The 16,984-nt window shown below is 47.0% G+C and overlaps 1 protein-coding gene across 1 annotated transcript; it reads right to left on the bottom strand.

Annotated features, from left to right (window-relative positions):
- Nucleotides 1-9,449: 9,449 nt before the first annotated feature.
- Nucleotides 9,450-11,970, bottom strand: H2BN1 (H2B.N variant histone 1). Its single transcript, XM_087440195.1, is given in 3 exon segments — nucleotides 9,450-9,585; nucleotides 9,587-9,633; nucleotides 11,809-11,970. Coding segments are annotated over 3 exon segments (342 nt in total). The 3' UTR covers nucleotides 9,450-9,452.
- Between the last annotated feature and the right edge of the window lie 5,014 nt (nucleotides 11,971-16,984).

The following is a 16,984-nucleotide window of genomic DNA, read 5'->3' as shown; positions in this document are numbered from 1 at the left end:
CCCAGGGTAAATGGTGAATCAGTGATAGCTCTTATTATAGCCTGAGCCACGCTGGGCGCTGACAAGCAGGACCACCCCTAACAATCGCCCTGCTGCAGGCAAGAGTAGAAATGCAGGACCCTGGCTGGCAGTCCTGCCCCTTCTGTTCACACTCTACTCCATCCCATACCAAAGGCGGACTCAACATGCATTCATGGGGACACACGTGCATTCATAGGGACACAGCCCCCACCCTGCAAATAGCCATCCCTTGGCCATTCCTCAGGCCTGAAGATGCCCACGCCAGGCAGTGCAAGCTGCCCTTGGGAGGATGGAGGTCCACGTAGGCCCTGGAAGCAGGCTGGGGCTTCTTGGGCAAGGATTCCCAGAGTCTGGAGTACCAGGAGCATGGTCTAGAAGGAGGCATGAGCTCCAGATAGTCATCCCCCTTGGCCCTTGAACTCCCAGCCCATTGAGGAAGAGGCAGGACCAGAGCAGGGCCAACTAAAGCCTGGGGCCCAGGGCAGGAGCTCACTTGACCAGTCTAAGGTCAGTACTAGTGACAAGTACCAAAGGATGCAGACTATGTCCCGGGCAGCTTACTGCAGGCTCTGCAAAATGGTAGCCCTAGGCCACATCCAGCCCACAGAATTGTTTTTCATAGTTCTTTAAAAACTCAATTAGTTGCCAACATTTTAAAAAATCAGGAATTTCACTTATTCCTCTAGATTTCCAGCTTCTCTGGAAAATTCCTAAGATCTCTCAAAATGCAGCCCACATTCCATTGGTAGCAACAGTAGGAGAGGGGTGGCTGAGTGTCCAGGCTTGCTCTCCTGACCCACTACTTTCTCTGCTGCACACAATGAATGCACATGCACTCTCACCTCACTCTTTTTGTTAAGTGACTGGCCCTGTGGGCAGCTGAGGTTTCCCACGATTGGCACTCAGGGACCAGAAGGCTGAGCGATGATTTTATTACCCTCTAAAGTGCTTTCATGGAGAAGCTACAATCTGTCTAAGGAAAATGGTCTTACAGCAAAGCAGCAATCAGAATGTGTATTGAGAACAATAAGTGTCTCCTTTTCTTAGAGATACTCTGAGAAGAAGGGAGCGGTATTTTTCTCTTGGGTGATTTATACATTGACTCTGTAGGAGAGATGTAAAAGAAAGCTTTAACCTTGGGGAGTTCGTAACACAAGTTGAAAAGACTTACCAAAACAAACCAATCAGAAAAAATAGTTCAGCTGCTGCCTGGAGCTGACAGTGTAAATGCCCCATTTAACCACACACTCTCCAGCTGCAGGTGGAACAGGACAGTACTAAGGTTGGGCCAGTACCTTTCCTAGCCAATGTCTCCCGTAGGTCTAGCAACTCCTGCCGTCCCAGTGCCCCTTGAAGTCTCCCTGGACTGATCTGAGAAGACCTTGTGTGGCACTCAGTGTTCTTGCTTGCAGGCAATAGAAACTGATTGATCATTCCACGTGGAAAGGGGACTTCTTGGAAGGATATGGGGTGCCTACAGAATCAGTGGGGCCTGAAGACCCAGATTAGGAAATGGACAGGCACCACAGGGGCTCCAGGGGCTGGGCGCCACTGCCCTGAAATGATTGTGACCCTCTCTTCAACTTTATCCTTATTCCAGATTCAAAGTCCTGGCTAAGACCTCACCCTGTCTGCTTCCACTGCAGAAGGTAAGGCACAGGCAATATCCTGTCTTCCAATATCTCTGCAGGCAAGGCAGTTTCCCCAACAAAGGTAAGAGGGATGGTTGCAGGACTGCTCCCCAAAATTCAAACACCCCTACATATGGCTTCTCCCCACTCAGTCTGAACATCACACCATAGCAAGGGTCTCCAAATCGAGGGCTGAACCCGATGATTAGAGAGGAGAAGCCAGCAGATGGGAAATGGTGCTGACCGTGGTGAGGGGGGAAGAGGCTTGGTTCCTGGCCAGTGGGTGCAAGCTTGTGCTCTGCCCAGACAATGAGTGAACATTTATTAAGCACCGACTATGTACCAGACACTCCTTAGGCATCTTTCATGCCTTATCTCATTCTATCTTCTCACCAACCCTGAAAAGTTGGTATGATTACATTTGCAAGGGAGGAAATAGACTTGGAAGGATAAGGCAACTTACCCGAGCTCTTTCAGCTTGTAAGTGGCAGGGCAGGAAGTGGACTCAAGACTGCCTGGCACCAAAGCCCAGATCGCCCAAACCAGGAAACTGCTAGCTCTTCCAGTGACCTGGGTATCAGAACAGGGCAGGCTGTCATTGCCCTGGCTACAACTACCACAGATAGAGCCACTCTATCCCAAATTCATATGCACCCCGTCCTCAAAAATGCACTTACTCTGGTCCTGGTGTGAGCCAGGTTCTCTACTCTTCTGGCTGTCCTGTCTTGATATCCTTTCATTTTGTTTTGTTTTTCCCTTGTGATGCCTACTGCCCAGCTGTATCTGAATTGTGTGAGGCTCCTGGGTGATTCTTTTTGCAGTACCCATGGCTATGTTATGTCCTAGTAATAAACAGGTGGGGGCAGTGCTGCTTGGTGGGCTGCATACCAAGCACTGAAGATGCTCACACTCTTCCACTCAGGGCAGCTGAGCACCCAGGAAAGACAGCTCAGAAGACCGAGGTGGGAAAGGAGACAGATGTTGATCACCTACCTTCCCCTCCACTCCTAACCTATGTCTTTGGGCAGCAGCCCCTTCCTTCCAGACAGGCAGGACCAGTCAGGTGCAACAAACCCCTCCTGCCCCAGCAAGAAAAGCTTCTCATACTGCCTGTACCCCTTGCTAAACCCTCCCGACCCAGCTCCGGGCATTAGAGGGACAGCAGAATGGCATCCTTCACCCCTACCAGGCAGGCAATCAGGAGTAGGAGCTGAGCCAGGGATTTGAGGTCTGCCTCCTCCACGTAGCAGCTATGTGATCTTAGTTCCCTCAGTTTGATCTGTAGAATGGGGATGGCAGTAAAACCTATGGCCTACAGTTGCCTTGAGTATCAAATGAGATAATGTGTTTAAAGCGCTCATCACATAGAAAGTAGAACACTGGTTGCTAGGGGGTGGGGGGAGGGAAGAATAGGGCGTTACTGTTTAATGGGTACGGAGTTTCATTTTGGGGAGATGAAAGAAGTGCTGGAGAGGAATAGTGGTGATGGTTGCACAACAATGTGAATGTACTTAATGCAGGTGAACTGTATACTTAAAAATGGTTAAAATTGGTAAAATTCTTGTTATGTATATTTTATCACAGTTTTTTAAAAAGTGCTCATCATAGTACGACATGGGGCCTCCTTGACGTTCCTCAAACATGCCCAGCTCACCCTACATCAGGGCTGGGCTTTGCCCTGAAGTCAGGGCACAGGTTGCCCTTCAGAGGGCAGGATCCACGCTCCATTTCCGTTTCTTGATCTATGTGCTGGTTAAATAGGTGGATCCACTTCTTAAAAATTCCCTGATAAAGATGTGTGCACTTTCCTGTGTGCCTAGAATCCTTATCACCATTATTCCTTGCCTCACTCCCTCCCTTTGCTCAGGCGTCTGCTCAGAGTCACCTCCATAGAGCAGTGTTCCCTGATCACCCTATCTAAAGGGCACCTCTTATCCTCTGGGGTCCCCTGGGCCTGATGTGGTTTTTAATGGCACTTATCACTACCTGAGAGTGCACTAAATATTTGTTTATTGCCTCTCCCCCTTCAGAATATAAGCTCCACAAGGGCAGGGACTTTACTGTCTTGTTCTCTGCCGACCCCCACTATCTAGAGCAGTGCCTGACACTTAGTAGGTGCTCAAGAAACACTTGTGGGAGGAGGGAAAATAAAGCTTAGCTATTGTCACTGTCATTCTACAGTGGGGATAGGAACTCTAGACCATTCCCAGCGCGGAAAGCCCACTGGGGTGTGGCAGCCACCAGGAGGCTTAAGGAGGAGGGCTAAGCCCGTGAGAAACACTCAGAAAGGGAAGGCACCAGCACTGGAAAGAGAAGGAAGGTTGACCTGAATTAAAAAGTCACAATTTTAAATCCCTGATTTGACTGTGAGTCTGTGCTTGTTTTAAGTGTTCCGGCCCCTTTATGGGCTAGTGATCAACTTTCCAAGGAGAGGCCAGCCAGGGAGGGGTTTGTGTACACACAGGTCAGGCCTTCTCTGAGATGTGGGTGTGGGCAGAGACCATGGTGAAGGCCAGTCCTTGCAGGAGCGAAAGCCGGCAAACTAGAACTGCTGGAGCTGGCCGGAGCCAAGGTGCAGAAGCAGGAAGAGGGAGAAAGGAGCAGGCTGGGGAAGGGCTGCAGCTAGCAGGGCAGGGCTGGGCCAGGATGCCCACTGGAAACAAAGGCCAAGTTTGCATTTCCTCTAAGTCAAGGCAACTGGACCAGGGAGATAGAGACCATAAATAGGGGTTTCCCCAGGGGACATCAGGGCGTGCGCACCTGGGCAATGGGCTGGCAGGGGAAACTATACTCTTGGCAAAAATACTTCAAATCCTCAAAAGACTTTTCTGAAAGAGCTCTAAAGGCAGATTTCACAGCCATCCTCTCTTGCCCATTCTAGTATTTTGCCACCTCTCTTTAGAGTCAATGGAACTCTCTCTTGCTTTAAGTGTTTAGGGAGTAAAGAGTAGGTATGTATAAGAAGAAATAATATCCCATATTTAATACAGACAAGGTTGGTTCAAGAATGGATTTAATGCTATCAACAAAGAAAAGTCACTTGGGTCTCCAGCTTTAAATTTGACCCATCAGCATCTCTTCCTTTTACTGTTGCAGTATGACTGTGTTCATCACAATTGCTGCCATTTTTTAGACTTTTTATGTGCCAGTACTGTGCTAAATGCGTTACACAGATTCCATATAACCATTACAATAATCCCTTACAATAGGAATCATTCTCCCTCACTTTACATATGAGGAAACTGGGGCTCAGAGAAGTTCAATATGTTTCTACAGCTAGTAACTGGTAAAGCTGGGATTTGAACTAGAATCGTCTGACTGAAAGCTGTGCATTGTCACCCAGCACCTAGCAAGGAGCCTAGCCCATAATATATGCCCCAAATACTTGGTTTGGAATTACCCAAATTAATGAGTTTTCAACATACCATTCATTGAGTGCCTACTCTGTTCCAAGGCTTTACAGACGGCACTTCATCTAATTGTCTCAACAGCTCAGGGAAGTAGGAGTTATCTCCACTTCACACAGGGGCACCCTGAGAATCTGCGAGGTCCTGTGACTTGTCCAAGGTGCCACAGCTAGTAACTGGCAGAGCTGGGATTCGAAGCTAAGTCCGTCTGACTCCAAGCCCTGCCTGTGTGTTTCTCCTTACACCCTCCTCCCTCTGCGCTCTCTTAGTCTTGGCAGGGATATCAGTTGTCACCTTGCCTCTGGTGGATCCCTCCAGTGACTGGAAGGTCACCACCTCTAATGGAATTGCATTGCCATTAAGCTTTTTCTTTCTCCTTAAAATTTATGAAATCTCCCTTAGTGTAAACATCTAATAATAATGCCTTAAACCAAACCATGTTGATGTAAGAAACACTCCTATGTACATTTTTTTTTAAATTTTATTTCGTTCCTCCAAAGCCCCAGTAGACAGTTGCATGTCATAGCTGCACATCCTTCCAGTTGCTGAACGTGGGACACGGCCCCAGCATGGCCGGAGAAGCGGTGCGTCGGCGCGCGCCCGGGATCCGAACCCGGGCCGCCAGCAGCGGAGCGCGAGCACTCAACCGCTAAGCCACGGGGCCGGCCCTCCTATGTACATTTTAATTTAACTTTCATTACAGCCCTGTGCAGTGGGCCTTACTATCACCATTTTACAGATGTGGTCAAGTGATTACCTGACCACCAGTTCAGTGCAGACTCTTTCCACTACACCAGGCTGCCCCTAAGTTCAAAGTCAAGTTCAAACTGGGGATTGTGAGAGAAGAGGTGGGGAAGAGGGTTAGAGGTGAGTCAGACAGTCTTCCTCCATTTCTTGACCACCTTAGAAACCATCTTCCTCACCTGCCCCACACCAGGGCTCATGCCTCAGTGACACACCTTCACCCTCTGGTGCTTGGACTTAAAACTTGACTTGCTAACCTCTTAAAGTGAAAGATAAACAGCAGGTCCTGGTAAAAGGTAATTAGAACAATAAAAGTACCTTAGGTCATGCAAAGGGGGTTAGGTGTCCTATCTCAGTCCTCTTGGTATTTCCTGCGAGTGGAATAGCCCCTAACTAATGGACACCCAACTCCTGGGGCCAGAAGTCCAGCCCAGTACCTATGATGGGTGACAGAATTTGGGGAGCAACCTGGGTTTCCCTCTACACTAAGCCAGATCCCAGTGCTTGGGACAGGAGGAGCCTAGGTGGAGCCAGAGACATTAGGACCCTCTCAGATCCTGAGGACAGTCAAGTTTCGGGAGGAGGTGGAGAGAGGGGAGTCCTCACTCGGCTCTTGAGTCAGCCAGGATGACAATTCCCCAGGACAACGGTGGGCTGGAAGAGGCCTGTGTCTGGCATGTGTCTAAACCCTAGCAGGGCTTTGGGAATGCCCAAAGTCATCCTAGGATGCTTGTCCTGAATGCCCAGGACAGCAGGAACGTAGCAGAGAAGCCCAGATCTGGGCAACAGCTCCCAGACTGCCTTCAGTGCCTCAGCTATCCACTTCTAGTTACCCACTTTGAGCAGCAGCCTCTCCCTCCCCTTAGAGAGTGCAGGGCCAGTGGTACTGAATCCCACAGAGACAACTATGGAGAGAATGTGGGAGGGCGTGAGTGCCTCCCAAGTGGAGCAGAACTCCCCCTGATTATTTCACACAAGGTTGCTTCAGGATCTGCTGACAACCCCGTGGTGCACTTCAAGGAGTGGTCACTGGGTGTCACCGCTGCTTCTTAGGCAAGTGCCTCATGGCTTAGCTAATGCTAAAGGGTGCTGGAGAGGGAAAGTCCTTCTTTGAGACTCACTTGACAGGCCTGACTGAACCCCATGACGTGCTCACCCCTCTTGTCCCCCACCCCTCCTGGCTGGCCTGGATTACATGGTGCATCATGGAGCTGCTCCCTTGCCCTCTCTCCTTCCTGGCTCACTCAGCAGAACCCAAACTCTGCATTCTCCACACTGCACTTGAGCAGATACGCGTGGCTGGAGCAGGTCACACAGCAAGACTGGCTTTGCTTTCGATTCACAATCCCAGACCTTAAACAGACACTCATTCCTGGTGAGCAGTCTGTCCACATGAGTTCGAGTCTCACTCTCTTAGTCCCTTAGGAAACAACTTCATATATTATTTTCAAACCTCCCATGCCCCTCCTCCACTTTCACTTGTCTCATTAAAAAAAAGAAAAATAGTACTAACTGCCTCTTCTTTTCATCACCAAATCTCGAAACTTACCAAGGTTTGTACACATATTCTCCTCTTTCACTTCTACTCTGCAACCCATCCCCCCTCACCTTCTCAAAATCCTGGATCCTTCAACTTTCTCTACTTTCTTCTGGATTAATATCTCCTTCTATCCTGGAGAATTCCCATCAGCAAACAATTAAGCTCTAGTATCTCATCTTAAATCTCTCTCTCTTTATACCAAGTGACTGTCTGGCTACCAGCCCATGTCTCTGTTCTTTCAGTGCTAAATTTCTCCTTTTGTCTCAACATCATCAAAAAAGCTGTCTCCACTGACTACCTCCCATTCACTCTTCAACCTGCTCAAATCTGCCCCATACCCACCCTGCTCCAGTGAGTTGACTTCTCAAGGTCACTATGATCTCCATGTCACCAAATGCAATACATAAATATCTCCTTTTAACACTCTCCCAGGATTGTGCACAGCAGACCGGACCACTTTCTCCCCTCTTGGCTTCCGTGACACCATCCCCTCCTGATTTCTCAGATTTCTCCTCGGTTTCCTTTGTCAGTTCTCCAGTATCTGATTCTAAATATTAGAGTTTCTTTGGTCTTGGTTCTGGATCGTCTTCTCTTTTCCTCTTTACCCCATCTTTCTAAGTAATCGCACCCATTCCTGCTGATTTATATATCACCTTTTTATGCTGATAAATGCCCAAATCTGTATCTTTGGTCCAGTCCTACCTATTTGACATCTCAAAACTTAACATGTCCAGAATGGAATTCTCTCCCAAAACACCTGTCCTCCTTCCTTTAGTGTTCTCTATCTCTGTAACCGACACCATCGTCCACCACACTGCTCAAGCCCACAACCTTGGAATCATCACTTTTTCCTTCACTCCACATGCCCATTCTATTCATTCAAATTCTATTCATTCTACCTCAAATTCATGTCAAATCTCTTCACTTCTTTCCATTGTGACTGCTATCCAGACTCATGCGGGCCCCTATCATCTCTCTGCTAAACTTAGGCAAAACATTTCCAATGTATCTTCCCATTTCCCCACTCCCTTCAATCTATTCTTGACAGCAGCAACAGTGATGGACACGTTCTGCATCTTAATCTGGGCATGTATATATGTAAAACTTTGAGGTGTGCTTACAATTTGTACACTTTACTGGAGGTTACACCTCAACTAAAAACAAAAACAAAACAAAAAAACGAAACAAGATGTCAATTCCCTAGTTACAATCTTTCAGTGGCTTCACACTGGAATAAAAACCAAACCCTGCCTGACGTGGCCCCAGCCTTCTTCTCCAACCTCATCTCCTACTGTACTCTCCCTTGCTTGCTAGAACCCTGGCTTTCATTTAGTTTCTCTAACAAGCTAAAAGCTTTCCTCCCTGCCGCAGGACCTTTGCTCAGGCTGTTCCCTCAGCCCAGAATCCTTCCCTACGCTTAGCACCTTCTCTTCTTTCACGTCACCTACCCAGGCTTTCCCAGACCACCACATCTAAAATATATCAGCCCATTTATTCTTTCTGCTCCCAAAGTATTGTATTTTTATAACACCATTATAATTTTTTTGTTTTTTCCACAGTTGGGACCAGCTTATACATCACTTATACCTGCTATTATGCTAAGTGCTACGTAGATAAACAATACCATGAGTCCTATACTCAAAGAGCAAACAGATCCCTTTTCTCTTTATTTTTTAGTTCCTATAAATCAAGGTAGAGGTGCTTAAATTTAAAAAAAAATCATCAGTTCATTCCAGGGCAGCAGCCTCCACCTGGGGCTGGAGGCGGGGGATGGTGCGTACACGGTGTAACGGGTTGAATTGTGTCCTCCAAAAAGACCAAAACAGGGGAGAAGCTTGCCTAAGAAAAACTTAAAAGCCACAAACCACTGGCATAACACACACACACACCAAGAGAAAATGGCTTTCCTTATTTTTTTTTTTCACGAATTAAGTCAGAGGCTAAATGCACTGGACCCGGAGAGCAGGTGCGGGCACCAAGACTCCTGGTGCAGCATGTGCTTCTCAGATACCTTGTCTTCCAGCTCAGCCCTCTGACATACCCGATTTTTTTTTTTTTGACAAGTGCAGTCATTTCAAGAACAGGGCCATTCAGAACCACTACATTTATTCAAAAGCTCTTCCAAGAGGATCTCCGCTTGACTGCTTCAAGGATCTCTCTGCTGGTGACAGCTCTCCTGTGGTTGCAGAAGGACAGCCTAACCGCCTCCAGGCTGACCCATTCCAGCCGCCAAGCCTCCAGAGCCCAGTGCATCCAAGACCCAGGAGCACCCACTGAAGTCTGGGTAGGTCTGGGGAGAAATGGCACAAGGATGAGACAGAGGCGTGAAAGCTTCCTATAGTGAGCAATTTAGGGTCTAACCCAGCGCCCATGCACCCATGCATCCATGGCTTCTGAGGATTCGTGCATGCTTGGAACCACACGAACCACCCAAAGGGACGACGGTAGGGATATGATGAAAGAAACTAGGCCACTGTACCTATCAACTGTCTCTGGGAAAGTGAGGGAGGTGGGCGGGGAATTTGTAGCTGGTAAGAAAGATAACCCATGTCTGGATAATACAGACTAACTCTGGTCACTTCAACTTTTGTGCCTCAGTTTTTCCTAATAGAATCAGAGTTAACATCCAACATGTTCTGAAGATGGAAAACATAATTTTAGTTTAGAGTATACTTTCACACTCTATATTTCATACTAGTAAGCATTTTACTTTAACGCTTCTCAATTTCCAGCCTTACTTCCTTGTGCCAACATGATCTCCAGCCAAGCTGGGAAACTTGCTCTTCCTCAGATGTGTCTCTATGTTTTCTGGTCTCCATGCCACTGTTTATCTGTCACCTCTACCTACATGCCCACACCCAATTCCACCTTTCAAATCCTATCCATCCTTTAAGGATCCTCCCCAGGTGCCACCTCCGGCGTATCTGCCTTCCACACAACCTGCCACTGAGGACCAGAGCCCTCTGTGTTCTCAGAGCCCCTCACACTGCCTCATGTCATTAGTGTTCTTGTCTAAAGTTCGAGAGGCAGCTAGTAGTCAAAAGAACACTCCCCCGAGAATCACGCACCCAGGGCTCTAATCCTACCTCTGTCTGGAAATGAGTCGTCACGTAGCAAGTGATGTCCTCACCTTGGGCCTCAGTTTCTTTTTTGCAAAAGGAAATCCTTGAAGTGGGATTTGAAACGCTTCTCCAGATTCTAATAACTTACAAGTATTTCCTCAATGCCCCTCCCCCACAGGATCGCGAGCCGCCTAATGATAGAGCCCCCATTGTTTTCGTCTGAGCTGCCGTAGCAAACCTGGCTCGCACTTAGACACTTAATACATTTATCCAACCGACATCTTGTTTTATCCTCACAGCGCCCTGAGAGGCTGACCCCAGGCACAGACCCAACCCTTTGGAGGCTTGAAGAAGCAGAGTGGCCTGCCAGACCCATGAGGTCAAGGACAGGCCAAGGACAGACTAATGATTAGAGGACTGCTTAGTCCAAGTACTCCCACAGAGGGGCCCTTCCAGCCAAACGCAGGATCTCCAGCAGTGGCCCTCAACGGGGAGCGATTGTGCCCTCCAGGGGATATTAGGCAATGTCTGTGGACATTTTTGGTTGTCACAACGGGGAGGGAGGGTGCTACTGGCATCCAGTGGGTAGAGGCCAGGGATGCTGCTCAACATCCTACAATGCTCACGACAGCCCCACAGCAAAGAATTATCCAGCTCAAAACGTCAATACCGCTGTGGTTGAGAAACCCTGCTCTATTTCATACACCTTCTCTTCTTCTCCTATCTTTCCTTATTCCCATTTTTCTCCTCCCAGGATAAGCAACAGATTCCAAATGATGCTATTGGAATGCAGGGGGCTTCGGTACAACTACACACATGAACACTCAGCCTTGCTTCATTGCCACGAAGAAGTAAAATCCAAAATCGAGCCTTAGCACATCTTTCATAGAATCTCTTTACTCTCTTCCCCACAGCTTCTTTTGAAAGGGAAGACTTGGCTGCTTTTGTTTTCTACATCTTGTATGCTATGGGGTGAGGTTGGGTGGGCAGGAAGAAGGAATACGAGTGCCTACCCACTTAAGGAACATTCTAAGTACAGAGCACTATTTAATGAAAACCTGATATACGTAGCTCTTCAAAGTGATGGAACAGACTAGGTGATGAATCCCCTCTCCCCAAGAAAAGGGGAGGGCACTGGAGAATCGGTTTACAGATTGCCTGTCAACAGACACAAGAGAGACACTAAGAGCTCAGGTGTTCAGAGTTGCTGCCAACAGAAAGAAAGCCAAGCTGGAGAAGATAGCAGCCATCAGCAGATCCAGTTTATAGAAGCTGTTTGCACACAACTTAATGTGTGAAGAAGGACTCCTGTATCAGAATAAGTTGAAGTCAAGATCACACTCAGGGCCACTAACATGATACCTGTCTTGGCCATCCTAAGCTTCCATAGAGTCTCAACTCACTTGCTCTAGGATTTTCCCCATGTAACTAAAATAGGCCTCCTTCTTCTTCCTCCTCCTCTTCTTCCCAATGGCTGAGCTGGTCCACTCATACTTCTTTTTGGCTAGAATATAATTTGTAGTCTTCTTAGGGAATCTTAGGCCACGTAAGCAAATGAAGTACATGTGGAAGGCTTAATCCTTCCACTTGTAACTCAGAGCACTTGCCTTAAGCAAGCGCACGCTCCAAAGAGGTTTTATAGGGAGAGATGAAAGGCACTCTTTCCTAATAAAATCAGCGACAAGTGACTACCTGCCAGAGATGCAGGCTCTCAGAATCCTGAAAAGATATCAGATGTAGAGTCTAAAGTAGGCTTGTGTTGCATTCCTGAAAGGAGCACGAGGCAGGAAACCCAAAATCTTAAGCTTTCTTCTGCTCTAGCCCATGTGAAAGAGAGAACAACCACTTTGATGTAACGGCCGTCAATTTCCCAGGCAAGACTCATCTCAGAAGTTCTTCTTTGTGTGTGTAACTCCGGGTGTTCTCATTACAGTGGTTCTTAGCCACAAAGATTTCAATTCAAAAGGACTGGGAGTGGAGTGTGGGAAGCTGTAGGTTTCTAAAGCATCCCAGGTGAATCTAATGACCAGCCGGATTTGGGATTCATTGATCTATAAAACTTTCCTAATGCAACTCCACGAGATGTGGGGCTGGGGTGGGGGAGCCGCTCCTCACAGGTGTCATGCTTATGCCCCGTGTATTTGTATTTGCATTGGGTGAGAAATGTATCTCCTGAAAGGCAAATACGTACCTGGTTATACAATAGCAATTAGGAACTCAGGTGAAAAAGCATGAATAGGAAAGCCAAAAAGTCACCCCACCTTCAAGATTAAACGTTGAGAAACTGTAGCTCGAGAGGCTGTGAACTCCTTGGCATTCGTGTATCAGCTCAGCTCTAAGTGACCAGCCTGACATGAACCAACAGAGAAGAAGACACCAGAGAACCGGGTGTCAAAAGATGAGAAGAACCCGACCAGAACAGACACCCACTCCTCTCCCACCTAGTTAGGAGCTGCATCAAAGCCCCAGTGGGGGGACTGGTGGATAATAATAGCACTGTCAGCTTACATTTATTGAGCCTAATTGTCCCAGACCCCATGCTAAGTGTTTAACATACTTTATCTCTTTTAATTATTATAGCACCAGTATGAGGTAAGATGCTAGTACTCTCACTTTACAGTCAAGGAAACTGAGTCTCAGAGGTCTGAAGTGACTTGTCACATTCAGTGCACAAGTGGCAGAACCAGCCCTTGGGCCTTTGCTTCTAACCCCACACTCTACCACCTTGCAAACCTGAACACCAGAGCCCCACAATCCTTGTAATTACACGTGTGTGCTCTGCACAGTTGCTACATGTATTTATTCATTGATGGAGAACATGGAATGTAACTCATCCATAGTGTAGGCTCAATTCTTCTGAATTAATCATTTGATAACAACAACAGAAGCTCAGCTGAACAATTCTGTGAAAGGAAAAAGAAAAAAGTGGTTCCCTGGTGGTCAAAGCCATGCCCCACCCACCACCCCAACTCCTACTGGCATTTCACCAGCTTCATCTCTTATTATTTCTCTATTTAAAAACATAATATATGCATAGAGCATATGTGATGAAGTGGATTGGAAGTTTTAATGCAAAGAGGTAAATACAAACTGGCAGGTATCATCAAGGCTTCATGGGATGGTATTCTTCACTCAACTGGGGCAATGGGAAGGGTCAGGCCAGGAGGGAACTATACCAGCACTACAATGAATGTTAAGAGGATGCTGGAGAGCATTTGGAGGAGGGGAAGAAGAACAGATGTGGTGTTGCAGTGGGACTGTAGCATAGAAGGCCTGGCCCAGATGGCATTCACTCATTCAAAAATAGTCAACAAATTTTGATCCGCTACTAAGTGCAAAGCCCATAGCTCTGCATGGAAGTGGGTAATAAATTACCAATAGGAACCACAAAACTCACACAGAAGAAAATCATAGGGTGATTAGAAGCCTCATAGGCAGAAATTAGAAATCTTAGTTTGCTAAAAAGGATATGCAATAAATTATTACCTGCTAATAATTTCCCTATCCTGAAGAGAAAGGGAGCAATGACACTAATAGCAGTGCTAGCTTGTGTTTACTGAGTTCTTACTACCTGCCTTGAATTGTATGAAGCCCTTCATAGACATCATCTCATTTCATGGTTTTAATGCTTGGAGGTGGGTTTTATCATCTCTTTAACAAAGACAAGTAAACTGAGGCTTAGACAGATGAACTGACTTGTTCAAGGCACACAGGTAGTAAGCTGCAGAGCTAGGAATTGAACTCCGGGGTGTCTGACACCAAAATCCCCGCCAATATTTCTCCAGGTTAGGACCCCTGCCCACCTGCCGCAGAATTTCCTGGGCTGTTAACTAAAATGAAGATCCCCAACCACCATCCTAAGCCTCTGGTACAGGTACCTAAAGCTTGAGTGCCAGTGCACCACCACTGCCTCCCAAGTACGGGAGAAATGACACTCTCAGCCAAATCCTACTCAGTACAGAAGAGCTAATGAGAGACTCGGAAAGGATGGGAACACTAGGAGAAAGTGACTGTTCTGTGGCTAAGAGATAAGCACAGTCAGACAGACCTTAGACACTGAGAAGGCAGACTTCAAAGAGATCAGCGAAAATAGTTAGGATTCCGTGGATAGAAACTCTAAAAGGCAGGTCAACTCAAGCAAAACAGGAGGCTCCTCCTTAACTGGCTATGACCTTGCCTCCCTTCCTTGATGACAATTCACTTCAACCTAGTCCTATCTTGGTGGAATATCAGATCCAAAGGACAAACCAAGCTCATAAATAAGACTAATAAGTAACAAGAACAGAAGATGGGACAGTTGGGAGCTGGTTGGCGTATAGGGCATGGAGTGAGTCTGGGCAGTGATTCAGGAGGAAGACTGAGTGAAAGGGTGTTGGGGCTGCTTTAATGTGGAGATGTCTGCAGGGCACAGGGGAGGCCTAACGAGTCAAAGGACCCAGGTAGGTGCAAGCATTGGAGCAAATGGTAGAGGGGATTCAGGCATTGGGTGGGACGTTAGATTACACGGCCTCTGAGGTCTCTTAGGTTTTTTGGATTCTATTTTTAAATCATTGAAACTTTCCCCCTGTATCATTTCTTTAGGGCTCATGTTGTCAGAATTTGGATAGAAGTACTGCTCATATTATTTCTACCTCTAGATAGTCTGAGGAATTAATCCAGTTGATTGGAAAATCCAGTTGATCTGGAATCCAATAATCCAGTTGACTGCATTTTAATGTCATCTTATTTCATGATCTTAACCCTGCTGCCGCTCACCAGTTGAGAAACTCTGGGTGAATGGCAGGAGCTGAGGGAATCTGGGAGGCAGATCAGAAGATGTCACCTTGAGTATGATGTCCCATTCTCCCTGGAATGTCAGTTCTGTAGGTACTAACCAAATATTAATGGTGGATGATATTAGTACTACTTGCTATTTGTCAGGTGGAGGGAAGCAAGAAATTGGAATTTTCCCAACCCCAGCAATAGCTCCTCTAACCTCTACTGCAAGCTCTTAGAAGAGGAGAAAAAGGGCACGGGGAAAAAGAGGACATCAGCACCCCCCTTAGGGATGGTTCAGAGGTACTGGGGTTGCCCAGAGAAGATCTAGGGTACTGTCCTCCCTTACTTCTCTTTACTCCTCCCCCTGCACATCGTCTCACAAATGGATGGAAACTATCCACTACCCAATCAGAAGTCTTAAATTCTGGTCTCAGCTCTATTGGTGCCTCACTTTGACCTAGTCAAAGTCAGCTGCTCTCCCTGGGACTCAGTTTCCCCATCTGTAAAGGGGGGTATATTTGATTATATGATCACTAAGTTTCCTTAGAATCCTACTACTCAAAGTATGGTCTGCAAACCAGCAGCAGCAGCATCACTTGGGGATCTTGTCAAAACGCAGATCTTGATTCAGTAGGTCTGGGGAGGGGCACGAGACTCTGCATTTGTAACAAGCTCCCAGGTGATTCTTACACACTTAAAAGTTTGAGACGTCCTGCCTTAAGACACCCTTAATCCTTGAGTCGATTGTGGATGTGCCTTTTTGTTCTCTCTCTTGTGGGTTCCTATCACACTCCCAAATTTTCTAGCTCTAGGACGACTTCCAATGGCCAGAACAGTTTGAGATTTAGTGGTTTTCTGGTTTGGGGCTTAGAGAAATGCCACATGCTCCTCGAAATATAATACTACATCTACACACACCCATTTACTAATAAATTAACTTGCTAATTAATTCATCTACCCGATTCAAGAAATACCTAAGGGTCACCAGGCTCAGCTTGAGGGCTGGAAATAAAAGGATGAGTAGGACATGGCCCCTGTCCTAGAGAGTTTAGGGACATGCTTGGACAGCCAACTCTGACTCAGAGTGATAAGCACTTTTGTAATTAGCTAAGAGGATGCATTCCAGTGAAATGTTTATAGTCAGAAACAATGTTGTCACAGGGAGGAAAAATTCTGGAGGCAATCCACTGCTGTGTCCGCCTCCATCTGACTCTATCTTTCCTGTGGGCTTAAATCTGTGGCTCCTCTGCCCACACAGAGGGATGTGTCCTTGGGACAGCCCTGTCTGGTGACTCACAGGATACCGACAGTGATGGCTTGCTTAAACCCTTTTCTATTTCCCAGGGATTAGGACCAGTGGTGTGACTCTTCCCTGAGCTCAGGGTTTCTTAACTTGGGATCCACAGACAGATTATTTTGGGCAGGGGGCAGGGGAGTCCATGTGCAAACTGTTTTGTGAACGTGCTTAATAAATTTGTCTTGGGAGAGAAAGTCCACGTGTTTTCACCAAAGGATGATGAAACCTAAAAATTGAGAACCGTTCTCTTGTTACTGTCCACCTGCTGCCCTGAGACCCTGGCAGTGGCAGCCCCTTCCTTCTCTTCTTCCTCCTGCATCTCCTCCCCCTCGTCAGCTGATATCTCCCAGTTTCCTCTGTGCTTAGTTTGCTTATGTTACAAGGAGCTCTGTCTTCCCTATCAGCCATTCCAAAGAGCTAAGGAAAGATCCTTGTCCCCAGCTCAACACTGTCACAGGTGAGTACAGCTGGGCCACAGGGACAGCAGGGAAAGAAATCCCTGGAACCCAGAACCAGGTCTTAAG

Source organism: Ceratotherium simum, chromosome 16 (genome assembly GCF_057802395.1).
Source record: "Ceratotherium simum simum isolate JZ-2026a chromosome 16, ASM5780239v1, whole genome shotgun sequence".
Classification (NCBI taxonomy): Eukaryota; Metazoa; Chordata; class Mammalia; order Perissodactyla; family Rhinocerotidae; genus Ceratotherium; species Ceratotherium simum.
This window is presented reverse-complemented; position numbering and strand designations above follow the sequence as displayed.